A 27,355-nucleotide genomic window follows, 5' to 3' on the forward strand; every position below is an offset into this window, starting at 1 on the left:
TTGAAAAATGTGCTGATTTTTGCTGGCTGCAAGCAGCCTCTGGGAAACCCAGGACCCCAGCTCCCCCTCCCCTGGTCCTGTCACCCTGCTCACCAGCATGGATGAAGGGAAGTGTACGGCACAAAAGACCTGTGCTTTGGAGAGGATAAACCGCCCTCTAAATGCACATTATTGTTATTTTTATTACAGGCATCAGAGCAAAACCACTGGTTCAAAAGAGCTAATTTAGTTAGATCAGGAATAAGAGCTACTTGAGTTGAAAACTCATTCTCCTTGGTGATATTTTCTTTGGGTATAAATCAAGAGAAGGGCTTTTAAAATATTTTTAGTACAAATGTATTTCAATCACCCGGTCAGTCACCTCTTAGCATGGTTACTGAACAGGGGACTCCTGGGAAGAGAGAAACTGGCTGGCTGTGGAGTTCTGTGATCCTTCCTTCTCTTCACGCCGTATTTGATCTCATTGATCTGCAAAGGAGGAATGGAAATTACCTGCTTTTGGCAAATTGGTTGCTCTGCGAGTGGCAGAGGGCACTGTGGTAGGGCTGACTTCAACCTGAAGTTGGAAATTGTTCTGGTATTATCGGTTGGGGACTCCACAGAAGCTCCAGCATCCAGCATGCCCCTTCTAGCCTTCTATTGAAGGCTGAGCCCCTTACGTCATGGTGGATGACCATGCCACATGGCTGCTGATGTTCCTAAGCCCAGGACAGATATTGCTAGCAAACCAATTTCCCACTAAGCCTTGGTCTCTAACTGAGAGCTCCTGGTAGATTTTCCTGACAAATCAACCCTTCAAATAGTTGATCTTAGTTGTCAACTTGATTGGATTGTGAGTGTGAGACACCTGCGGGGAGTGCTGAAGTACATTTCTGGGCACTTCTGTAAAGATGTGTGGGAGCCAGGCAGAAACAACCTCTAATCCCCACACTCAGGAGTCAGAGGCAAGCATGTCTTTGTGAGCTGGAAGCCAACCTTGTCTACATAGTGAGTTCCAGGACAGCAAAAGATACATAATGATACTTTGTTTCAATAAAAACCAAGAACCAAAACCAAACAAACAAAGAAGAGAAAGAAAGAAAAAAAAAAGATGTTTCTGATCTACATTGATGACTTCAACATCTGAGTGGGTTGTTGGAGAAGGCAGAACTGGGGAAGATGGAGGCTTGTTGGAGGAAGTGGGTACCGGGGAACATGTCTTTGTGGGTGTGTCTCGACTTGGCCCCTTCCTGTTATTTCCCAGTCTCCTGATGCTACAAAGTATCAGAGCTTCTCTGCTCTGATGTTTCTTCCAGCTGGATGTCCTTTTTCACCTCAGGCCCAAATGATATCAGGGACCAACATCTGAGACCTCTGAAACCAAGAGGTGGAACAAAATCATCTTCTGCTGAGTTGTTGCTCATGGGAAATGCTGCATCACACACTCTCCCAGCCTGGAGACATGTGGGAACTGGCGAGGAAGAGTTGTGAAGTCGGTAAGAACAATCCACAGGCTTTAAAAGGCACAGGGAGGGGCTGGAGAGATGGCTCAAGGGTTAAGAGCACTGTCTGCTCTTCCAAAGGTCCTGAGTTCAGTTCCCAGCAACCACATGGTGGCTCACAACCATCTATACTTGGATCTGATGCCCTCTTCTGGCCTGCAGGTGTACATGCAGACAGAACACTCATACATTAAAAAAAAAAAAAAAAAAAAAAGGCATGGGAAGGAAAGCTGGGTGAGTAGCAGCTGGCATGCCAAGTTAGAAGGATGGGGAGTCCCAGGCCAGCCTGGAACTACACACTGAGACTGTCTCACACAAACAAAAAACTATTATTAAAATGTACACAACACAAAACCTCCCATCCAACCGTTTTCCAGCAAGTGGTCCGTGTCATCAGGCGTAGGCACACTGCTGTGTGATCATCACCACCTTCCGTCTCAGGAACTCCTAAGGTCGGCACGACAGCAGCTCCGGAGCCCCTCTCCTGGCACCCACCATTTTCTTCTCTGTGTCTGATTTTGTCTCCTGCGAGGGGAATCTTACAGAAGTTATCCTCTGGTGACCGGCCCATGCTGCAGAGCGTACGGTCCCCAAGCTTCGCCCATGCACAACTTGAGCCAGATTCTCCTTCCTTTGCAAAGCTGGTGACATTCCGCGGTGGGTGTGGGCACATTCTGGGCCACAGTCACCTGTTGGCAGGCAGTTAATTGCTCTATATTCTTTGTCCCCACCAAAGCCCTTCCTGTTGTGGCTGTGGCCAAACCTCTTATGGGAAAGGCGCCCGAGTGCAACGCAGACTGCTCTCCTTATGGCAAGGCCTGGGGAGTCGGGTCCCCACATGGCAAGGACCTGTAAGACCTGTGAGGATATCCGTGCAGAATCTCCTGGCCTTTTCCTGCGGGAATGCTGGGCTCGCTTTTGCCTTGCGTTGGCATTTTTGGCTTTGCTATTGGCAGTTTTTACATTCGCTTTATCTGTGATAGACGTTTCCCCAGAATCAGAAAAAGAAAGGCCAGGCCGTGATTCATTCTTGTTTGTCTCTGAGGAATGTGGGAGCAAAATCGATCACTTATTCCTCTGTTTGTTAGTAATGATGATGAGGTTGAGTCAACACTAGGGTCTGGTCTGGATACATCAGCTAATGTCCGGATCTTCTGTCCCAATGGGAGCTAAGTTCCGGCAACAGTTTGCCCACTGACCTGTCCTAAACAACAGCCAGATGATGATAAAGGTTAGGAAAGTCTTGCTGGATCATTGGTTCTAAGACTTAATAGAGCATACAGAGGTGAGCTGAGCACGGACGAGGAACTGATTCAGGTTGCTAATTTGCTGAGAGCCCTGGGCCTTAGAGGAATTAGATCTCCTGATTGGGATGTGGAGAAATGCTACGTGCCAATAATTAAATCAGAATTTCCTGGGTGTGTAGTCTATCACCTCTCTCTAGAGTAACCGCAATTGCTGGCAGCCACCGTCACTTGGTTATGTACCAATGTGCTGGGTGAGATATGAACTGCTGGCTGAAGCTGTTTCCTCCTTCTTGATACAGTTCATGGCTTGGCAGGAGCCACGGGGATTGAGGAGGAGAAGGAGGTGGGGGGGTGAATACAGTGTGCACGCTATTGTTAAGCATAGGAAGCTCTTAAAAGAGATTGCACGTGAGAAAATGAGAAAACGAATGTAAAGGCTTTTCAGCTGTGAAGAAATAGATGTACAGAGGTGGCCTGAGTTGCCTCGGGGCCGGAGTGTGTCAACTGCACCTCTGGGTCCAAGTCTTCTTTCACCGGTTCCACACGTCCTCCTTTGGGTTGTGAACCATGCTGGACTGTGGCAATATTCCAGTCCCATACACTGTTTGAGCAGTGTGAGGAGTAAGGACAGTGGGCTTTGATGCCACTGAGCAATGGGGGACCAGGGACAGCTGCTTCTGGCCTGCTCCGCGCTGCTCCTCTAGTCGCTCCCGTGGCAGGAGCCTGCATTTCCCTAAGAATAATCTAAGTGGGGAGTTCCCAGTTGTAGCTGTGAGAGACAATATCCACCAGAGCAGCAAACAGATAGAATCTGTCCCTCCTTCCCTCCCTCCCTCCCTCCCTCCATCCATCCATCTACAAGCCAATCCATATACCATCACTCACCTGATCATTTCTTTATGTCTGTCTGTCCGTCCATCATCATCATCAAATTCATTATCATCATCATCACTATCATCTTAATCACCATCCTCATCTTTTGTCTATCAATTTATCTACCTATCATCTATATATCATTTATCTATCACATAATTATTGATCATCAATTATCTATCATCTATCTATCATCTATCATTTATCTACCTGTCAATCATCTATCTTCCTACCTATCAATTCAAGAATGATATTCAGGACAGAAATCTGCTCATGCAAGTACAGAGGCTGGGTAGCCCTATGATGTGCCAAGGGCAGGAGAAGGTCACATCCTAGCCTAGCAGGTGGCATGGGTGATCTTCCCTTCCTGCTCCTACCCACTCTATCTAGAGCCCTGTTCCTGGGATGCTCTCCTCCACCCTGCAGCGTGTGTAGCTGTGACCAGTCTTACCCTTTTGCATATGATTCTCCACCAGAAACACTACCACAGGTGCCTCAGGAAGCATGCTGAACCAGCGGCATGCATTTCAGTCTGTGTCACATGGGCATGGGCATGGCGTCACCCATCATAACAGTGCTGTGATGAAGTTGTTATGTCATGCTATCATGGAACTCTGTTAGGAAGTCCCACCAGGAGACCCCCTGCCTTGAACTTGGCCTCCTATTTGGCTGGCCCTAAAAAATATGCTTCCTCCTCGCTGTGGGTGGACTTCCTGGATATGGAGGGAAGCAGGTTTATGCCCACATTTCTCAGCTCCTTCTTTGGATGAAGGTGAACAGCAGCCTCCATGGGTCCTCTGTGCCTTTCCAGAGACTGTGCACACACCACGGGGGAACAGGAATCAAGTGGCAGTTTCTATCCATCATGAGCCACCTTGTGTGAGAGCACGCCACCTTCCCTGTGTTTCCTGCCATTCTAATTTCTGCGAGCCGATTCATGCAAGTGACCTCTGCTGGTTGTGGTGACAAGAGCCTCTTGAAAGCAAAAACAGCAAAGAGCTTTCCATGAGGAAATGATGGCAGGGACCTGGGAGGGGTGGCTCTCGGGCCACTATGCCACATCTGAGTCTCCAGAGAAGATAAAATCATTCGCCATGTATACCTGATGGTCTCAGGGAGGGTCCTCTAGGTGACAACTGGCAGGCTTGCTGAGGCTTGGGCCCAAACTAATCTGGTTCCTTTGAATAGAACCGGCTGATGCTGAGTCAGCACGGGGCTGGGATGTGGGGCCCTCCCTTCCTGTCCTGTGGCTGCCATGACAAATGACCACAGTGTTCTGTCCCAGTAGAGAAAGCTACAAGTACAAGGTCAGAGTGTGGGCAGGCCGGCTCTTTCGGCAGCCGTGAGGGAGTCTGAGAGGGCTCTGTCTGACTCCTGCAGCCACGCTACTGAGGCCTGTGTCCTTCAGACTGTGGGCGTGCCCCTCCAGCCTCTCCCTTCTGCTCCGAACAGCCTTCCCTTCAAGGCTGCCCGCTCCTGTCTTCCCTCCTTCTCTTTCTGCATATATGACTTACGGGGCATATGCATTTGTTTGTGGAAGAACATACGCAGAGGTTTGAGGGCAAGCCAGGTGGTGCTCCTTGGCGCTCATCTCTTTGCTGCTTGCATCAGCATCTTCAGGGCTGTATGAGGATGTGTACTCATCTTGCTTGGATAGGGATGGCCCCCATAGGCTCGGGTATTTCAATGTTTAGTCACCAGGGAATGGCACTATTGGAGAAGGATTTTAGGTGTGGCTTGGTCAGAAGAAGTGTGTCCCTGGGGGGGTGGCGGGTGGGCTTTGAGGTTTTCAGAAGCTCAGGCCAGGCCCCATAGGCTTGCTGCTTTTTCCTGCTGCTTGCTGATCTGGATGTAGACCTGTCAGCTCCTTCTCCAGCACCATGTCCGCCTGCACACTGCCAGGCTTCCCACCATGCTGGTAATGAACTACACCTCTGAGACTGTAAGCCAGACCCTGTTAAATGTTTTCCTTTATAAGGGTTGCTCGGCCATGGTGTTTCTGCACAGAAACAGAATAAATGCTAAATACTTGTTTCCATGTTGGGCTTCACGAAGGTTCTGGGGAGTCAAACTCAGGTCTTCCAAGCTTGTGGGACAAGCGCGTTAACCCACTGAGCCATCTTCTTAGCTCTCTTTCCTATGCTTTATAAGGCTATGCCACGTCACGGGTTTAGGAACCACCCTGAACCAGACTGCCTGAATTTAACCCTGAGATCCCTAGCATATCCTACTTACAAGGACTCTGCTTCCAGATAATGGCATATTCACAGCTTTTTAGGGTCAAAGTGGGGAACACGTCTTTGTGATGGGCACACGCCAATCATAGGACACAATTGCTTGGACTGTCTCTTAAGGTTGAAGTGCATGTGTAAGGCAGGTGTTTCAATAGCTAATGAGCTGAGGCTCAGAGGGTAGGTGCCTCTGACCAAGGGACCAGGAAGTTCAGGGCTGGGGCACACGTCATAGGCGGGAGCCGGAGAAGCTGAAGTCAGAGAAGAGATATTGTGGGATAAGGGGACTGAGGACCAGTCCAGGGATCCGAAGAGCAGGGCAAGAGTATAACAGAGAGGTCCCGGCTGAGTCTCCAGTGATAAGCTGGCTCTGACCTGGAGAAGCTGAGGTCCTTAGATCCGATGGTTGGCACATCCAAGGTGAGGGAGGGGTGGTTGAAAGCGGTGGAGTTCAAGGTGAAACTTCGACAGTTGATGGGTTACAGGACCTGGCACAGGTAATGTCTCAGAGCCTCACTCTTCTGATCTGTAGAACGGGATGGCAACAAGAGGTGAGGGCTGCAAGAAGACAGAGACATGCTGTCCTTTCAGCCACCAGCAGCTACTGGCTTTCTGCTCTGTCCAACAGGGGGGAGGCCACAAGGAATGGCAGCTAAACAAATGGTGAGCACTAGAATCACATTTCCGTCTTTTAAAAAAAGACCTTTATTGAGGTATAACTTACACACCATAAAACCCATCCATTTAAAGCATGCCCTTCGGTGGTTTTTTGGCCAGTTATAACTGTGTGCAGCCACACTGCAGTCCATCTTTAGACGACCTGGCATCCTACCCCTATCTCATTTGCAAGCAGCCACTGTTCCTACTCCGGCCCTGGGCAATACAGCTTTACTTGCGATGTCTGTAAATCTCAAATAAATGGAATCATACACTGTGGTGATTTTTCTGTCTGGTTTGCTTTCACTTGGAAAAAAAAATATTTGTGAGGTGTGCTCCTGCTGTGGCGGCGGTCCTTTAGGTGCTACCCGGTACTTCACTGTGTCGAGCTGGGCTGCAACCACCCTCAGGTGTGTTTGATAGCACTTCCTGTCTTCCAGAAAGACTGCTAGGACCCTCACCTATGGTACTACTGTGCCTGGCTAATTTATCACATCCCTCTAATCAGGTACTTTTAATGTCTCCCCACTTTACAGATAGTTAAATAGGGTCCACCAGACTGTGTTGTGAGACGTCCATGTGAACTTTCTAGAAACTACGTGGTTCCCAAAGTGGTTGTGCCCTTGCACACCACACATTGCATTGGCCATGTATGACATCTTCCTTATTTAGTTTTCTCAGGGCTGGGCCTTAAAGCCAGGGCCTTGTGCTTTAAAGGAGTGCTTTATCACTGAGCTGCGCCCCAGACTTGAGGTCCTGTCTTTACTAGTTACTTTGATGAATATGGGAATTTTGCAGTGACTAAGGAAGTTAGCATCTTTGTTCTGTTGCCAACACTTGCCTGTGTTTCTGTCTTTGTGTGTGTGTGTGTGTGTGTGTGTGTGTGTGTGTTTGCAGAAGTTGTTTCTATTTTTCTACCATATAGGCCCCAAGGATTGAACTCAGGTTGTCAGGCTTAATGGGTGGCTTCTTTGCTCACCGGGCCATCTTGCCGGCCTGAAATTAATTAATCACTTCCCTCCTGCGGTGGTTTGAATAGGTATGACCCATGGCCTCATGTGTGTGAATGCTTGGCCCATAGGGAGTGGCCCTATTAGGAGGTGTGGCCCTGTTGGAAGAAGTGTGTCACTAAGGGAGGGCTTTGAGGTTTCTTATATGCTCAGGCTACACCCAGTGTGACACAGTCCCTTTCTGCTGCCTGCTGATCAAGATGTAGAACTCTCAGCTCCTTCTCCAGCACCATGTCTGCCTGCTTCCCACCATGATGATAATGGACTAGACCTCGGAAACTGTAAGCAGCCCCATTAATTGCCTTTATGAGAGTTGCCATGGTCATGGTGTCTCTTCACAGCAACGAAACCCTAAGACACTGTTCCTCCTTCCTCTCTTCTCTCTTCCCTCCCCCCTCTTCCCCCTTTCTTTATGTACCCTCTTCCTCCTCCTCCTTCTTCCCTCCCCCCCCTCCCCCCCGAGACAGGGTTTCTCTGTGTAGCCCTGGCTGTCTGGACTCAGTTTTTAGACCAAGCTGGCCTCGAACTCACAGCCATCCACCTGCCTCTGCCTCCCAAGTGTTGGGACTAAAGGCGTGTGAAATCACCGCTCAGCTTCCTTCTTCCTTTTTAATCATTTTAAGTTTTAGGAGTTTTCTGTAGAGTCAGATACAATTTGGTCCTTTCTCCAATGAGTTGTTTTGGCCTTTGCCAGAAATCGGTTTCCTCAGACCCCTCCTTCAGGTAGCCTGCTGTCCTGATCTTTGAGAGGGAGCATTCCCTGAAGCCAGCCTACATTGGCCTTCCAGCCTTCCTTTTCAAGATTTGTTTTTCCAAGTCTAGGTTTTGGGTTTTCCCATTTCAAATTCAAGACCAGCTAACCGATTTCTATGAAAAAGTCTAACGAAACTTTTTGGTAGAGATTGGGTTGAATTTATAGATTAGTCTGTGAACACGACACATGTGTCTGTTTCTGATCCAAGGGGCTAATACTACTTTTTCTTTTCACTACTGAGTTTGCTACCAGCTGCAGGTTTTTACAGCCACCCTTTACCAGGCTGAGGAAGTTACCTTTGTAGATTAAATGAAAAGATATTTGTCATCAGTGGTACTGGATTTCCCAAACATCTTCATTGGTTGATGGCCCAAAGCTGAACAGCTGTATTCCAGGTTAACTCTCACTGGGCAACAGAATCCTTCTGAGGAAGGACTCTGATGGGGTTTGCAGTAATTTTTTTCAAGGATTTTTGCATTCATGTAGCAAAGGGTTTTCTTCTTTGGGTTTCCTGCCATGTGTTCATTTGGTTTTGCCATCAGGCGGTGATGGGAACACTTTCTTCATTATTTCCTGAGTAGTTGCAGATGTTGGTTTTCGTCCTTCCTTGGATGTTTACCAGAATCTGTCAAGGAAGCCATGTGAGTCTGCCTTGCCATCGTGGAAAGGTTTAAAATTGTCAACTTCTTTTTTTAAAATTTATTTATTTATTATTATGTATACAACACTCTGCCTGCATATACTCTTGCAGGCCAGAAGAGGGCACCATATCATATTACAGATGGTTGTGAGCCACCATGTGGTTGCTGGGAATTGAACTCAGGACCCCTGGAAAAGCACCCAGTGCTCTTAACTGCTGAGCCATCTTTCCAGCCCCAACTTCTTTCTTAATTGTCAACTTGGACACCTTGACTATCTCCAGAAATGCACTTGTTTGTCTTAGGTTGTTTAGTCCATGAACATTAAATTATTTATAGAAGTGTCTTTCTTTTTCTCCCCATTATCTTTCTAGTGTCTTGCTATGCAGCTCAGACTAATCTCAAACCCTCAATCCTCCTGCCTCAGCCTCTTGGTTATACTACTGCTAGCTTGCCCTCTTGCCCTTGCCTCTCTTTATAACATTTATGATCCACCTAATTTCTGTTTGACTGGTAGTGATGTCTCCCCTTTTATTCCTGTTATAGAATTTAAAAATTTTCTCTCTCCTCTGGCTAAAAGTTTATCGATTTTATGATATTTTTAAACACTCCCTTTTGTTTTATTGGTTTCTCTGTGTTTCTGCTTTCTGTGTCTGACGCAGGTGTTTAAAGGTATGGATTTCTTCCTAAGAACTCTGTAAATTTTCATATATTGTGAGTATTTTACAATCACTTATAATTTCTTCTCTTTTTTGACTTAGGAGTTATTTAGAAGCCTGGCATTGGACTTTGGAATTGTAGCCTTTCACCCTTCATGTGTATTCTAGCTGCAGCATTGTCCGAGGCCACGGTTCTCATGAGTTCAGTCTTTTTACATTCATCAAGGCTCTCACACCTTCATATTCCTAGAGGATGGCCCATGTGTGCTTGAGGAGAATGTATCTGCAGCCATGGGTCACTTAGTGTGGGCTGAGTGATAAGGTGCGTCAATCTTCTGGTTTTCTTTCTGAGTTTTTTCTTACTTAATTGCCTAATGAGTTATTGAAGGATAGTCTGATCTATTTCTGTAAAATGGTCTGTGCCTTCTAATTACATTAGTTTTTGCTTTACATATCTTGAGGTTGTTGTATTAGGAGTAAATGTGTTCATAATTTTTCTATTTTCTTAATGGTTTGAACCATTGATTACTGGAAATGACCCTCTTTGTAGTTAGTAATATTCTTGTCTTAAAGTTTACTTTGTTAAATATTAGAATTATTGTGGTGATTGCTTTCATGGCATACTATAGTTCTAGCCTGCTGCTTCTGAGAGACTTGTGTCTTTGAACACAAGACATGACTTTTTAAAAATAGTACCTATTCATATCTTAATTTTTCTAGTCCTACAATCTCTGCTTTTGATTTTTTTTTTTTAGGCCACTGACATTTAGCATGCAGTTTGTATCATGCTGTATTTATAGTCACCATTTTTTTCTGGCCTTGTATATATCTCTCTTTTCTTCCTATTCCTTTCTAACTGCTTTCTGTTCTTTCTAACTGCATCTAACTGCATCTGTTCCTGCCTCCAGGTTCCTGTTCTGTTTGAGTTCCTGTCCTGGCCTCTTTACATGATGAACAGTGATGTGGATAGAAGTGTAAGCCAAATAAACCCTTTACTCCCCAGGCTGCTTTGGTCATAGTGTTTCATTGCAGCAATAGCAACTCTCACTAGAACACTATATATCTGAGTTATTTTCTTGAATAAATTGTGAACTAAAAGCACTTTTAAGTTGTGGCTCTCTTCTCCCCCATCTCTGTGCTATATCTTTAAAATAATTCTAGAGAAGTCTGCACTTGAGAGTATTTCACATCAACATTCACATTTACTACAGCTAGTGCTTCCTGTCTCTTCCTGTGGACTGCACTTACTGTCTGGTGGCTTTTAGCGTTTGTTTGTTTGTTTGTTTGTTTGTTTAGACAAGGAACAAGGAATGTACAGCAGCAAGGGATTGTATTAATGTTTTTTATTGTGTCTTTAATACACTTTGTTTTTCTTTCTTTTCTTTTCTTTTTTTGATCTCACTTTCATTCATTTGATAGGAATGGTGTTTTGGCATTTTAAGTAGCTATTCTACGTCTTTCCGTCATGTCTCCACCACCACCTCATCTCCGTGAGAGGCTGTTAATTATATTATTGTTCCTCAACATATGATGAACTGGGTTTTTTTTTTCTTGCTTCTTTCATGGTCTTCTGTGTCTTTCACATCTTTGATTGTGTTGTACCTAAGTACTCATGTCTTTTATCTGTGTGGGGGTAGTAAGAATTCTTAGATATTTAAAAGTTTACATCAGCTTTAGAAAATTTTTTCTATGTTTCCTTTAAATATTCCTTTAGCACCTTCCTCTCCCTCTGTCTGGGACTCCTCTTGCTTATGCGTCCGTGTGTGAATGCTGCTTCATAGGCAGCAGAGGACGATCAGTCTTCCCTGCTGTGTTCTTGGTCTTTATTGCTTCATTTTCACTGATTTTCTGTTCTCAGATCTGTTGTTGAAGCACTTCAGTGAATTTTCCATATTACTCTATTTCTCAATTTTGGAAATTTATGTTTCATTACTTAATGTTGTTTTTCCTGTTTTTATTGAGACTCAGTGTATTGATTTATGGTTGTCAACACCAATGTGTGTTTTTGTTGGCTTGTCTCTTGCCAAGCCCAATACATGGAGCCCTTCAGATAACTACCCCATCCCCACGGAGATTCCCTGTTCCTTTGCGTTTCTCATGGTTTGGTGGCTCATGGCATCCATGCATGGTGACTCTCTTCATGGATGTCTGTGCTAACTGTGGCATTCTCTCTTTGCTCTGTTGCCGGTGGTGCTTGGGGTCTTTTCTTATCTATGCTTAATTTTTAAGGCTGGCCCTTGTACCCTGTGTCTGCGTAGCTCAGAGACCAGGCTAGCCCAGTTGGCCTTCTCTAGTTCCCAAGGGTTTTGCATGCAGAGGGGACATTCAGAACATAGACACGCACAGTCTGCCTGGCTGGTTCCTCATGCTGGAACTTTCATGCTTGCTGTGTGTCTTATTCAGCCATAGCGTCAGCCAGAACCCAGAGCTGGCTGGGGTCCTCCGCAGGCTCCACTACAACAGTGAGTGGCCATGCTATTTCAGCTCCCAGGCCATCACTTCCAGCATCAGTGCCACTTCACAGGCATGCTGCTCTCGGCTCTAGATCTTGGCGTGCATCTTCAGCGCTGTGGGTCTGAGCGCTCCCCGAAGCACTGAGGCTCTTGGAGGCAAGCCTTCTCAGCATGGAACACTGCCCTGTGATTCTGGAGCATGGAGGTAGTGTCTCCGTCAATCCTCTGCAGCTTGGGAGGATGGATGCGCGCCAACCTCAGGTTGATCATAAGTATGAGCGCTGCATCCCGGAGGCGTGTTTCTGAGTAGGAAGTGTTCTGAGCAGGGAGGAGAGGCCTTAGGAAGGATGAAGTAGGAAGCAGTGGCATAGCTACCTACTTGTTGATTCCCCCATCATCTTTTCATCCTTACCCGCTTGCTCATCCACCCAGCCACCCACCTATCTATTATTCATTCTTCCACACTTCTGCCTACCCATTATTCATCTATCTACCCATTCACCTATTCACTCATAATCCATGCATCCATCCATCCATATACCTGCCCACGTACCCATCCATCCATCCATCCATATACCTGCCCACATACCCATCCATCCATCCATCCATCCATCCATCCATCCATCCATCCATAAACCTGCCCACGTACCCATCCATCCATCCATCCATATACCTGCCCACATACCCATCCATCCATCCATCCATCCATCCATCCATCATCCATAAACCTGCCCACGTACTCATCCATCCATCCATCCATATACCTGCCCACCGTACCCATCCATCCATCCATCCATCCATCCATCCATCCATATACCTGCCCACGTACCCGTCCATCCATCCATCCATATACCTGCCCATGTACCCACCCGTCCATCCATCCATATACCTGCCCACGTACCCATCCATCCATCTATCCATATACCTGCCCACGTACCCATCCATCCATCTATCCATATACCTGCCCACGTACCCATCCATCCATCCATCCATATACCTGCCCACGTACCCATCCATCCATCCATCCATCCATCCATCCATCCATCCATATACCTGCCCACATACCCGTCCATCCATCCATCCATATACCTGCCCACGTACCCGTCCATCCATCCATCCATATACCTGCCCACGTACCCATCCATCCATCTATCCATATACCTGCCCACGTACCCATCCATCCATCTATCCATATACCTGCCCACGTACCCATCCATCCATCCATCCATATACCTGCCCACGTACCCATCCATCCATCTATCCATATACCTGCCCACGTACCCATCCATCCATCCATCCATATACCTGCCCACGTACCCATCCATCCATCTATCCATATACCTGCCCACGTACCCATCCATCCATCCATCCATCCATCCATCCATCCATCCATCCATATACCTGCCCACATACTCATCTATCCTCCTAGCCATCCATCCACTTACCCCATAGCTATCCATCTGCCCATTTACATACTTGTTCTATGCATCTATCTATACATTTGTCCAGCTATCTATCCATATGGATGCTCTACTCATTTGTTCTCCATCTACCCACTCACCTTCCCATTTACTCCTTACTTATCCATCCATCCATCCATCCATCCATCCATCCATCCATCCATCTCAAACTCCAAGTATCTGTTGTGGTGAACAAAAACTGGGTGTCAGAACTGGGGGTGCCTTACCTAGCCTCATAGGCTTGTGCATGCCCACTAGTTTTCATTAAAAAAAAGTTGTGCAGAAAACTGAGTTTTAGTCAACCTCAAGCTGAAACTGTTCAAGCCATGATTTTCCACCAAAATTTTATGATGAGAACTCTTAAACCTGAAAACAGTTTAAGTCAACATCAGTTTCATGCTGAGTACATTGATAGCAAAACCTGGTATTTCTGAAATGAATCTTACAAACAAGAGCATCGTGAGGCTGCTGTCCAAATGCCTATGAAAGTGGAGGCTCTGGAAGAGTCCTCTAGAGAGATCTAGATGGGTAAGCTTTGTGCTGAGCGCCAAGGCTGCAGTGTGCTCGGACCTTGCCAACTGCTCCTGGCTGCCAGTGTGGGAACGCAGAGGCTCAGTGGAGGATGGGGGCGCTCTCTCTAAATGGCTGGTAATTGGATCACAGGAAACAGTAGCTTTGAACTAAACCTGAGTCATCTCTCAAAGTGCCCAGATGGCCTCTGAGTGCTCCCTGTTAGCCTTCCCACTGACTTCCAGCACTCATGAGTCCCTAGACACATGGGGAACTTAGGGCACTGCCAGCTTAGTCCTCCCATTGACTTCTGGCAGTCATGAGTCTCCTGTGGCTGTTCCTGAAGGGCTCCCAAGGTCCCCCTTGGGCACAGTGACACCAGTGCCTACACAGCCTCCCTTGCTTCTGTGTCTCAGCCCCCGCCCAATGCTGGCCCTGGCTTCTGTGATGGGAGGGACTCCCACCCAGGTCCCAAGCTTCTGGAACATCTTGGAGTTCGCCGGCTCTCTCTTTTCTGTCATAGGTAACCTCAAAGCTACGAGTTCTAGAAGGTAAAGCTAAAGACAGAGGCGGGACCCTTGATTTTTTCATTGAAACCAGACTTTCGGAAATGACAAAATTGAACCTCTCTTGGGAGACACACTGAAGTTCGAGGCTAGTTTGGCACGATAGCCCCACCTGGCTGCTCCTGGATCATGCCTCCAGAACGACTCACAGACATTCAGAAGCTACACAGACAGAGATACACTGGCACCTCCTTCCCATGGTCCCCCTCCAGAGGGAAGGGCGTCATGCACCCGAACACCACAGGGTCTCCCAGCTGTACGGTTTGGGTCCAGGGGCTTCTTCCTCCCATTCCCTCTGTACCTCTTCTCCAGCTCACATCTCATTGCTCCTAACCTAGCTGCACTGCTGCTTTAGAGGGCGCCAGAGCTCACTTTCCAAATAATAGCTCTGACCACGGGATCACTACCTGTATATATGTCTGTGTGAGGGTGCCATCTCTTGGAGTCTTGGAGTTACAGACTGTTGTGAGCTGCCATGTGGGTACTGGGAATTGAACCCAGGTCCTTTGGAAGACAAGTCAGTGCTCTTAACCGCTGAGCTATCTCTCCAGCCTGTGATTGCTACTCTTAAAAACACTAAAAAGTTCTCCTTGGCTTCAGCATAAAGCGTAGGTACCTTAGTATGGAGATCTGAAGCCTCTGGGCCTGTCTTCCCAGAGGCTGGTCTCTACCAAGGGACCTGCTTTGCTTCCTGGACAGCCTGGAGCTTCCCTCTCCAGTCCTGTGTGTGTGTGTGTGTGTGTGTGTGTGTGTGTGTGTTGTCTTGCTTCCACTGGGTCCCGATCCATCACTTAAGACCTGCACACTTGTATTTTTCTGGTGTGCCAGCACTTCAGGCAGAATAAATTCTTGCTCTTCCTCCCGCCACATTCAGCACATATTTCCATAATGGCCTGTGTTCTCCAGGGTGCTTGTAGCTGTTAAACAGACATAAAGAGCTATAGGGTCAAAAAGTTGGAGAAAACAATGGAATTAAGCAAAGTCAAATAGGGTTTTAAGTTGCAGCACCTTGCAGTCCTTAGTGTGCAAAGTCACATGACTTCTTCAGAGGGGCAGAGAGTCAGCGGCAATTTCTGTCTGGAGAGGGCCCCAGGGGCTAAGGGAAGCCACCTTCTCTTCTGAAAGATGGGGAGACAGAGACCCAAAGAATACAGTTGGAGAGAACTGGAGGAGGCACGGGAGGGATGAAGGATGCTTACAGGGCGTGGTAGGGGAGAGGTGGTAGGGTAGGGTGGTGGTAGCCTCAGAGGTTGGCAGGATGTGGGTGTGGGGTATGGGTAGGGAGTGGGGCCCAGTAAATGCTTACCTTGTAAATGAGTGTGCACTCTGACTGCAGGGCAGGTATCAGAATGGACTGTCCTGGTTTTCACCTCACAGGACTGCCAGTGGGACACCCCTAAGGCTATCTCACTATTCTAGAGAGGCCATTTCAGCAGCACACATGGCAGTTGCCATTTTCTAAATGGCCTTTGGAGACTGGTGCAGAGGCTCGGTTATCTGCCTGGTAAGTGATTGGAGGCTGGACCCGTTTAAGAGGCTGTCTTGGTAGGCATTTCTTAGGCAACCTGGGGTATGCCCTGATAAACAATGGTGTGTGTGTGTGTGTGTGTGTGTGTGTGTGTGTGTGTGTGTGTGTGTACTCTCCTTTCCCTGTTTCCAGGCTCCAACTGTGATTGTGCCTTCTTATCCTTCCTGGCCTGACTGGCTATCACCATGTCAACTCAGGGAGTCAAGGTACTCAGTAAACACTTGATGAACAGATGGAAGAAACGAACCCATTCTTTTTGCAGTTCATGGACCATGCCTCTCTTTAGCACCTGGGGCTGGCTAGTCCAGAGAGGAGTGGCCCAAGAGTCAGGGAGCCCCTGTCTCCACCACAAAGCAAGCCCTTTAAAATGCACCAAACCACAGAACTGCAGACTCTGCCTCTCTTCCCTCTCCCCTCTCTTTCTTGGCTCACTGAGGTGCCTGTTCTGCATCAGACGCTAGCTCCTGGTCCCAGTTAAGGATCTGACCCACTGTCCCTGCTGCCTTGCTCTGTTGCCCTTGACAACCTTACAAGGAGATGTCGCACTTGATCTTCCTGGCTCAGAGCTATTGCCTTTTATCCTTAGGAGTCCTTGGGAGATGCCTCTGCTACTCCCTAGCTCCAGAGACAGCCGGAAGATGGGGGGCGGGCCCTAGGGGCCTCTGCTCGGTTGAATCTCTTGTTTCAGGTGCCACATACTCCTGGCTCCTTGCCTGTCTCTGAGAAAGGCCCCGCTTTGGGCAATGCACAGTTTTAGCTTTGTCACATGTATAAAGATTAAAACATCACCTCTAGGGACCTTTGACAATTTAAGAAAACTGTGACTTGTAATGGGCAAGTGCAATGATTAAGTGCACAAAAGGCAGTGCCCCTCCTCTCCCTGTGACACAGTGTTATCACAGGACTGGCTAAGAACAGGGTTTGTAACCAGAAAGTCAGGGCACAGCTAGGTCTTACTTACCTCTCAGTTAGGGTCATGCTGTGTTCTGGGCCTTTAATACTTACTAGCTCCTGAGTCCTTTAGCCTTACTAAGTTCTTTATTTTTACCTTAAAATTTTGTTGTATTTGTCTTTTCCCCTCCCTCCCTCCATCACTCCCTCCCTCCCTCCCTCCTTCCCTCTTTCTCCCTCCTTTCTCTTCCTTTTTTACTTTTTTTTGTGGGTGTAGGGGGTTGTGGGTGATTGTGTATGGAGCCCTGGTTGACCTTGAACCTCTTATCCAGATTCCTAAGTGCTGGAGTTCCAGGCCTACATTGTATGGCTAAATATCTGTTTATAAGTGAGTACAAACCATGTGTGTCTTTCTGGGTCTGGGTTACCTCATTCGGGATGGTCTTTTCCAGATCCATATAGTACAGGGTAACCACACTACAAGTCACAGACCCAAAGACGCTAAGTAACAAGGAGGGCGTAAGGGAGGATGCTTGGCTATCACTCAGAAGGAGCAGTAGGACAGGCACCGGAAGTGGTTGAAGAGACAGAACAGGATGGGAGAGGGAATATGGAGGGAAACAAGGGTGGGGAGCAGGTGTGGGGAGAGCGGAGAGCAGGGCAGGAGGACAGAGGGTTTGTAGAGAGAAGAGAAACTGTGGGCAGCGGTATGTCTCAGAAAAGCCGGACACTTGCAACAGCTTAAGTTCCAGGGGGGATAAGGGGGTGACTCTAGCTGAGACCCCCAATGGGGGGGTCATGGAGACTGAAGAGGCCACCCTCTAACCAGACAGGACTCCGAGTGAAGGGAGGTGGAACATCAGGCCTACACTGTCACCCCCACCTCCCCTGATGTTTATGAAAAGTCATCACTGGGACCAGATGTTTTTGATTCTAGCCCTCTGGCATCAGAGCGAGGTGGATCTCTGTGAGCTTGAGGCCATCCTACATAGTGAGCTCCAGGCAGATAGGGTTATATAGTGAGACTCTGTCTCAAGATAGATAGATAGATAGATAGATAGATAGATAGATAGATAGATAGATAAATGAAACTTTTTAAAAGGAAAAGAAAGAAAGAAACCAAAAGCCATGCCATCATGCAGGGTTGGGGTGGGACTTGCCTGGCATGTGCAAAGCCCTGACTGGGAGGGGAAGTGATCATGAGGACAGTGGTCTATACCAGATGCACAGTCAAAGGACCCTGGGAGCTTAAGAGGACTAAATGCTGAGCTTTCATCTCAGAAAACACGAGGCTAGGAGCGACCTAGGTGTTGGATTTTTTTTTTCCCCCAGGCCAGTCTAAAATGCCAACTGGGGCACTGGAATAGGGCTGGCTTCCAAGTTTGAGGTGTATGAGATCTACTAGAGGATGTGATAAATCTTAAGCCCTGGGTCACCCCAAGGATCTCTTGGTTTTTTAGGTCTGGCTGGGGCCAGGAGCCAACATTCTCACCAGTTCCCTGAAAACACTGCACATGCTGGTCCAGGCACCACACTTTGAGAAGCTCAAGGTCAAGGCAGGCTGGGCCTGTTTGACAGGTGAGGCATCAGAGGAGCAGGTGCGAGACCCAAGGAAGCAGGACACTGGATAATCAGGCTCCCTTGCTGTGTCCTGTGTGAGCTTCCTGAGCAGGCTCCCTTGTTGTGTCCCATGTGAGCTTCCTGAGGGGACACATTTTCTATGACGTCTAGGGTATGTGAGGTTTGTGAGTCCACCTGGAACCCCGCTGGCTTACTGTGGACATTCAGGATCAGAGCCTGAGCTCATCACTGGACTGGCGCCCAGACTTTTCCTTTGGAGCACATGCTTAGTGTCGACGTTGAGGCTGTAAGGTCCCAGGAGCAGGATTGACCTTTGATCCTCTCTGGGGTGTGGAGCAGGAAGCAGAGCTGGCAGAGAGGATGTCTGTATTTTGAATAACAGGAGCTTTATTATAGCCCTGAAGAGGATTGTGTTCCTCTGATTCCCTTGGGTGGTCACCTGTCCCTGGATCCCCAGGCTCCTGCAAGGCTTAGTGAACGGCACCCTCATCAGTTTCTCACATCCCTACCATCTGCTAACCCTGGCATACATTGCTTCCTCTTTCCTCTAGCTGGATACATCAGATGTGATGCCTAGAGATGGCCAGGCAGCTCTCTGGGATGTCCTCCACTTTCCTACATCTCTCTCTTTTGTATCTGTGTGCCCTCAAGCCTTTGCTGCAGGTCTCTGAGGAAGGTGAATGCAAGGAAGTTGGATGTGACAGGAAATGAGGTGACAGATCCTGGCAGTTTTCCTCCAGTTCAGCCTCCACATCCTCTCTCTCTCTCTAGCTCTTTGGAGGAGTTGCCTCCTAAGTGGCCTCCATGCCTGTCCTCATGGCCAGGATGGCAGCCATAAAAAAGCCAATAATCTCGCTCCCCTGCTTCAGACACTCCAGCCGCACTCCATCAGCCTCTGAATACCAATTGAGCTACTCCTGGCCACAGCAGAGGGATCTCGCCACTCAAGGGCTCTTCCCTCTGCCAGGACAGCACCTGTGGTGGCTGTGGCTGGCTCCTTCTTGACACTTGCTTCTTCGGTTGGCAGTTCCATGCTGCCCCAAAGTAAGTGGGGCATCCCCCCCCCTTCCTTCGCCCTTTATCACATAGCAACTTTTCTTTCTTCCGGGTGCCAGCTAGTAGCTGAGATAGGGCTTTTTAAGCATCTGTCCGTCCTGCTGGGCGGGAGCCTCCTCTCCTTCATCAGGGTCCCTGGGTTCAGCCATGGCTGCAAACGGAGTGCTCTCAATAGTGGTTCATCATGGAAGAGATGAGCCAGGCATGCTCTTCCAAATCCCTGTAGCCTCGCTGGAGCAGAGGCAGTAGACTGTTCTAGAAAGAGCCCCGGCAGGGCATCACACCCGTATGCCAGACCTGGACTGTCTCTTCTATTCATTGGGGGTTGGGGGAGGGGACTTTGGCCAAGTCTCTGTGACCTGAGTCTCAGGCTGGGATGGCCAGTGGCGGCTCCCATCTCCACCCTGGCTGGCTGGCGAGTGCCTGAGTGGTATAGTGTTCCAGAGCCCCATTCCCAGATGATAAGAGGTGTGGTGGTAAAAAGGATGCCATCTCACATCAGAGTACCTGAGTTGGAGTGTGGGTATCTTCAGGCTATAACTGAACTTCTGAGTGTGTTTCCTCATTTGTGGAAGGGGACAGTTCTACCCACTACCTATCCTGGCTACGAGGTGGCACGTGATAACCTGCAATGGCAACCTGCCAGGCACAGAGGCCCCTAGGAAAATGCCCAACACATAGTAGGCGTTCAATAGTCTGTCGTGGTTTTACACTTTCTCTTATTACTTAGAAGCTTTAAAGAAAAATTAAAGCATAGCCGGATGCGGTGACACAGAGGCCTGTGTCCCAGCACTTGGGGAGCCAGAGGCAGGCAGATCTCTGTGAGCTGGAGGCCAGCCCAGTCTGCAAAGTGAGTCCAGGACAGTCAGGGCTGTTACACAGAGAAACCCTGTCTCAAAAAACAAAAACAAACAAACAAACCAAAACAACATAATTAAAGTACAACAAAGCCAAGCCTACCCAAAACTGGAGGAGACGACAGCAGTGATGGTTTACAGTTGTGACTTGGAGCACTGACCCCCCACCCCCACCCCTACCCCTCAAGCTGGGAAAGGCATCATGGGAGTAAGTGGCATTCTCTCTCTTCCTTCCCCACCCACCTCAGCCCCACACTGGCAGGCTTCCTTAGCCTTTCTTTGCTAGACCGAAATGTTGCCACAACCGGGCACCTTCCCTTCTTGCCTGGCTTTGGACTTCATTTAGCTCTTAAAATTTTCAGGTTGGACTGTTGACATCAGGATGCAGCCCCCCACCCACCCCCACTCCACAGGAGGCCTTCTCAGACACAGGGCAGGAGCTCTGTCCTGCTCAGAGCTCGGCATAGGGGAGCCCTGGCAAAGTGGCCTGTGCTGAACAGGAACTCCTGGAGAGGGCACTGGAGTTCAGCCTTGGTAGCCAAGTTCAGACTTTGCCGGATACTTTGATCTCGGCGGCACTATTTGGTTCTTGGGAGTGAAGAGCCCAGCAGGCAGTGGGGCCTTTTAATGTCTATCTGTCCCCTGAGCCTGAGAGGACTGGCCTTGGTCTGACAGATAGGGCGAGGCTCACCTGCACTCCTGGCCTTTTTTTTGGGGGGGGGGGAGGCTCTAGCTTTGTGCCCTGGATGGCAGAGGTGCTGGTAATAATGGTTGCTTTTTATAGACATTCAATCAAAATCTCAATGGGTTCTGGGTCTCATCCTGTGCTGGCCTACTCTGTCTGGCTGCAACCTCTCGTCTCTGTCCTCTCCTTGTTACCCCTACACAGGTGTAATCTTAAGTTTAGCGGCTCCCCCTGGGGGTGGGAGACCAAATCAGTGTCTAGGGCACTTAGTTGGTCTTGGGGTGATACCCCAAGGCTTCTGCATTTTCTTCAGCTGTCTCTCTGGTTTTCGTGACTCTCAGGCGTCCCCTTGACCCTTTCCTGCCCAGAGGAGGCGCTCTTCCCACCTCTGTAGACAGGCTGCTCTGGAGTTGTTTGGCCTCTAACCAGGCTAGTTGGGTGTGGCCAGTTTCCCTTTGTTGCACCCCGTTGTGCCCCAAGTGCCTGGAACTCCGGCTGGCCAAGTATAGATGCTCTATAAACGCCGCTAGAAAGGCACGGAGGATGGAAAGAGGGTGGAAGAGGAGGATTGAGGGTGAGGCTGGGAGTCACTGTGAGGGAAGGAAAGGGTCTTGGAGGTGTGACTGCGCTCGGGACATCCTGGCCCGGCTGGCCGGGCCCAGAGCTGCCGTGGCTCTCGCGTGCAGCCGGCAGGTGGCGGTACTCCCTTGGCTGCGTGGCAGCTCTGAGTCCCCTCCTCCCGCGCTCCCTCCCTCCCGGCTCCTTTCTCTGAGCTCCTGCTCGAGCTCCCAGCGCCCTCCCGCTCTCCCGGCCGCGGTGTCGCCTGCACCGCCCCGCCGCAGCCTACCGGCGACCATGGCGCACCGGGGACCCCCTACCGCCCCGAAGCGTCCTGGCCCTACTACACCGGCCTCGAGCTCCCGGGCTCCACCGCCGCTGTGCTGGCCACGCTCGTGGCCGCCGCTGCTGCTGCTGCTGGTGCTGGTGGCTGCCTGCGGGGCGGTGGGGCGCTCCCCCCAGCCCGGGCGCCGGGGTCCCGGTGTGCAGGTCACCCGGCTGCTGTCTGCGGGACGACCGGAGTCCCGCGATCGCAAGGATCCGCAGGCACGAGGATCGGAGCTCGGCGCCCCGGGACACGGTCCGGGTCTTGCTCCGGGTCCCAGCGCAGATGGCGTCCCATCTCCGGGCAAGGGGCGCAGGGCGCGGGCGGCGCCGGTGGCCGGTGCGGCTTCGCGCGCGCAGGTCTCTCTCATCAGTACGTCGTTCGTGCTCAAGGGGGATGCGACGCACAACCAGGCGATGGTGCACTGGACAGGAGAGAACAGCAGCGTAAGTGACCTCCGCGACCCCCACCCCCGTCCCTGCCCGGACACCTCGGGATACCCAGGGAGACCACCACAGCCCCCTGCTTCCGGACTACCGGCGGTCACTCCTGCTGTGCATTCTTGGTGACTTGGGGTACGCGGGTCACCTCGGCGGCGCCCCTACTGGCTTCTGTCTATGGGTTACTTTTGGAAGGGTCTTTTAATTTGTGAGATTCGGTCTCACTCAGAGGACACTCACGAAGATCTGGGTACCTCAAGCGTACCTGGCCTCGAGATCTGGGCTACAGAGAGGTCCCTAGATTCTTCAGGATCTGGGCAGCATGGGATAACTCCAGGTCTTTGAGGTCCACCCAGTTCTGTACCGTGCGGATGGTGGGTCGCCCACACACCGCACTGCACCCTGCAGCTCCAGAGTGCACCTCTGGACTTGCCGGCTCTGGAGCCTTTACTACCAGGTCTACATTGGTTTTAAGGTCCAGGGGAGCCCTGTCGGTTCCATGTCCTGTTCGAAGACTCTTAATTCTAGAATTGCTTCTCCTCATGTGTCCCACAGCTGTCTTTGGTCCGCCTGGACCTCGGGGTGTTTAACGTTATTTAACGTTGTTAGGTCTTTAGTGCAGAGTGCCAACTCTCTGCCTTTCTCCCATACCTCTCCCTTTGGCTGGCGACCTCCAGCATCTTTCACCTTCCTAGAGCTAGGATCCAGCCCCGTTCCTTTTTTGGTAGTGCACCCCAGGGGCTTTGTTCTTCCTGACTAAAGGCTAGATAGAGTCAGTCTCCTCTGAGCAGTCCCAGGTGTGTGCGCTCCAGGTTTGCAAGTCTGTGCTATCCAGGGAAGTATGTTTTCATGCAGAGGGAGCTAGGAAGTCCTCCTCACTACCTGCACCACTGTCCACTCACACTTTCCCCTCCCCGCCCCCCCAGTAGGCGACTCCACCTCTTCTCCTTGTCTTCCAACTTTTGAGGAGACTACATAGGGTCAGAGTCCCAGCATGCACTGGGAGTGGAGTGGGCGGGTCTCCTCTTTTGCTTGTCAGGTGGAGGTAATGGGGCTGCAGACACTTTTACCCCTGTCTCCTCTCCTAGCACTCTTCGTGGCTGCTAAGAGGCTTCCATTTGTGCCAGAGAAGGGACAGCCAAGTGGCCTTGGCTGGCCCAAAGCCCAGTCCTACCGCTCTGCGCCCCCGCCCCCCCTCCCCCCCCAATCCACGAAGCAGGTGACTTCACTGGTCCCTAAGTTAAAGGCATCTCCTGGGAGACTAGCTGCCCTCAGAGGGCAGAGCTGGTGCTGTGAATCAACTGGCCAGCAGGGGGCAGTCAGGGTGCTAACCGGAGTGCCTTGGGGGGCTCCTCCCAAGAAGGGTGTGGAGGTGCCCTCTGCTCTTCTCACCTGCACCTTGAGCAAGTCCTGGACTCTAGGTATGCCGCTGGTCCCAGTCTTCCGGTGCTGGCTAGTACCTGAAGATAACTGGGTCCCCCATGCCATAGGCTGAAAGGCAGCCCAGGCACCAAGAACTGAAAGGGACAGAGGCACACTGAGAATAAGCTCCATCGATCTGGAGTGCTTAGGTTGTTAATCCAACTAGCCTACTCTTGTCACTTTGTCACTTAGCTTCATGGGAGGAGAGTATGAGAGAAGGGGGTGAGACACCAGATGAGCGTGGAAGAACACAGGAAGGGGGGCCAGCTGCCTCTAGGATGGGCTGGTGTCCAGCTCAACCCCAGAGTAGCCTCCTTGAAGACCTGAGGATGGAGAATGGCTGGCCAAAGAATTGGAAAGGAGCTCTGAGGGAGCCTCTTCTGCAGCCAGGATGACATGGGGGCAGGTGTAGCGTGGGGGCACCAGGGCACAGCCTGGCACTTAGCTGACACCTAGTTTAGGATGAATGTGTGTGAGACAGCATGGAATCACTACCCGGGAATCTGACTTGAGCCTTCTCCCTCCTTCCTACTTAACTGCATTCGGGCCCGGACCATAAGGAAGATGGGATTGTCTCCAGAAAACCTGATCCCCCATGGCTTGGGGTGTGCTCGTAGGCTTCCCTTGCCTGAGAAAACCCAGGAATGGAAAGATATGGGTGAGGCCTGTCACCGAGAGCTGCCTCAGCAAACCAGTCCCTTTAAGCACGGTTCTCTCAGATCTGGTTATGCACAGCACATTCTTGGCACACGAAGCGTCTTGGTCGCGCTGCTTAGGGTGCAGCCACGGGGACAAAGATGAGAGCCAGCACTTGGCAGTTGGCTGTACCTCCTGCCCGAAGCACCATCTAGCTCTGCAAGCTTGGGTGAGAGAGAGGAGCACTCTGAGGGATGCTGCCAGTGCTGCCTTTGTGAAGTTGCCTTTCTGCTGCTTGTCCCTGCCCTCTTGAAGATATGGTCCACACTAGAGCATTTGCTTTATCATGTCAGGTGCTTTTCAAAATAAGAGCACTGGGGGGGGGGGGGCAGGAGGGGGGAGCGGGCAGAGGGGCGCAGCCTCTCAGAAACGGCATTGGAAAGCAGAATCCTGCTAAAGGATGGGGTGAGGGGTGGGCGGGGCTCAAGCTGGTTCCCAGACAGTCTCAGTCACTGCAGCTCTGGGAACACATGTGAGTTTTCCCTGCAAAGGCTCGATTCTTCCTGCTCCCATGGAGATAGGCAAGGGGACTTGCTTGGAAGTTCAAACAGGGCCTCTCCAGCTGACGTCTAAGCTGTGGCAACACATTGTTATAAGTGAGATGAGTGCTTCGTGGAAACCAACCAGGGCTGCCCTTTGATGGACCCGGATTGGGCTATGCACACAGGGCCTCTGCGTCTCCGACGCTGCCCTTAGAGGGAGAGAGATTATACGAAGGTGGGAAATAGACCACAGTGCTGAGCCCCTCCTGAGGGTGGCGGTTTCTTGTTGGCCTGGTAGGAATGTGAGGTACTGGTTTTGGTGGGGGGGGGGGCGGGAAGTTGCACGTTGATTGGGCTTATTTGAAGCATGGTCTACCTGGGCCTCTTCCTACTGGGACACCAGTGTCCTTGGGTTAAGGCCACCTTGACAACCACTGTTAGAAGTCCTACTCCAGGCCCACTCAAGTTTGGAGGTCCTGGATTAGGACTTCAATTTATGGATCTTGGGGGGGGGGAGGGGATGACATAATTCTGCCCCTCCACCCCCCAAAAGCAGGGGGTAGGTCTCACTTGTCATCCTCTGAGCATAGCAAACCTGGAGCTCAGGTGGGAGAGATGAGACGGGTATAAACAAGCCCATATGAGAAGGGCGTCATCCAGGAGGGCAGCCTGGAAGAGGTGGCCGCAGGGCTGGATCAAAGGAGGAGCAGGAGGAGTAGAGGAGAGGTGGAAATGTTCAAGCCGGAGGGACAGTCTGAGAGAGAGACCTTTGAGGTAGGAATTTGAAGGTCACAGGTGCCACAGGAAGACACCAAGGAGAAGCCAGAGAAAGGAGGTGGGAGGAGAAGAGTAAACTTTGCCCGTGGTCTCCAAATGTGTGGCTGAAGAGCCGGCGGCAGAGCTGGGATGGTGAACGTTTAGGCCTCGGAGCCTGCTGGGTTTGTCTCAGGCTCAGCCCTCTGGCCTTGGATCCTAGGACAGATGGGGAAGATGCTCTGGGCCTCTGAACTTACCATGACGCGGGGGTGGGGGTGGGGTGGGGGGCCTGGTGGCGGAGGGAGGGAGGGACTGGTTGGTTCATTGGTTGGTTGTACAAGGATCAGATTTTCCACATGAAATGCTTACATAGATGAGAGCATGGTGTGTAGGGAGAGGTTAACATGGCATTGGCCTTGGGTGTGGCCAGAAAGGCCACAGAAGGAGTACAAAGGTGGGGCTAGGGGCACTCTGTACTTCTTTTGGAAGAGGCTCCTGGTCTAGGAGGTTGTGCCTGGGCTGTATTGGAGAGAGTGGGTGTAAGGGAGGTGTCCGGGTAAGGAGGAATGGTGCCCCCTGCTGTGCCAGCCTCTCACTTTCTTTAGTGCTTGGCTCCTAGGCTCCTGCTCAGTTCCTACCTACCGAGACCTTCTGAGATCTGAAGTGGATGGCACAAAGCTGACTCAGGGCCCTGTGTCCTACAGCCGAGCTTTTGTGGTGTTAAAGGTTTTATGCCCTGGTGTTAGAAGTATCTCAGTAGGTCCTGGCATTGCAGGTTCCTGAGCTCAGGGCTCCGGGGAGGCAGGCTCCCTTTGTTCTGGTGCTGGAAGAGAGAGGTCTGGCTTCCCGTGGGAGCTGAGACTGGCAGCCTGTAGGCACCGAGCAATTGTCCTTGCAGCCACTAGCAAGGTGTCCAGCGGCCACCCAAGTGAGACAGAGACCAAGGATGCTGTGGCTCATCCTGAGTGTCTGTCACACGGGCTGTCAGGAGCTTGCCACTGGCCTGCAAGCCTGTCAGGACCTCACGTCTGTTGTCTGGATGAAGAGTGAGGAGAAAGACAGAGATGCCTGTGCCATGGGACAGGTGACAGTCAAAGTGCAGTGTAATGTGACACATGGTCTATGGGAGCACACCACAGTTGCATACTCTGCGGGGGGGGGGGTGTCTCCTGTTTTGTGCTGAGGGTACCTCAGGGCCCTGTGCTGTGTAGAGTGTATATGGAAGGATCACAAGTGCTGAGGGATCATTCCAGAATCTGTGTGTGAGGCTGACAATTTATATCCTGCATAACTTTCTTCTGGGGGTGGGGTGGGGTGGGGGTGGGGCTCTGGTGGCTGAGGGCCACGCTTGAGGCCAGGGGAGACATGCTTCATTTCACTTGGGCTCAGGCTGACATTCAGGCCAGTGAGAAGGCTTTGCAGCCCATGGGATGGCATCCTCCCACGCAAACGCTTGAAGTCCAGTGGGAGCACCCCGAGAACCCCCACTGGCTGCAGTTCATGGAGACTGAACTGGGGACGATGAAGAGGCACAGGTGG

The 27,355-nt window shown here is 50.4% G+C and overlaps 1 protein-coding gene and 1 long non-coding RNA gene across 5 annotated transcripts in view; both read left to right on the top strand.

Moving 5' to 3' along the window:
• The window catches only part of SORCS2 (sortilin related VPS10 domain containing receptor 2), a 438,679-nt gene that overhangs the window by 40,975 nt on the left and 370,349 nt on the right, over positions 1-27,355 (top strand). The window contains exon 1 of one of the 4 annotated variants that reach the window (XM_084797453.1): positions 21,709-22,466. The exons of 2 other annotated variants lie outside the window; for them this stretch is intronic. In XM_084797453.1, coding sequence (XP_084653579.1) covers positions 21,993-22,466 — 474 coding nt within the window. In that variant the 5' untranslated portion in view covers positions 21,709-21,992. Of the gene's footprint in view, positions 1-21,708; positions 22,467-27,355 lie in introns of those variants that run through there. One more of the 4 variants, XM_084797454.1, reaches the window with a different exon arrangement.
• On the top strand, positions 7,677-10,594 carry LOC311606282. The gene is made up of 3 exons (XR_014782284.1): positions 7,677-7,780; positions 9,653-9,872; positions 10,459-10,594. It is a non-coding gene; the product is annotated as an uncharacterized lncRNA (long non-coding RNA).

This window comes from Acomys minous (assembly GCF_964271855.1).
Source record: "Acomys minous genome assembly, chromosome: 10".
In the NCBI taxonomy this organism is placed as follows: domain Eukaryota; kingdom Metazoa; phylum Chordata; class Mammalia; order Rodentia; family Muridae; genus Acomys; species Acomys minous.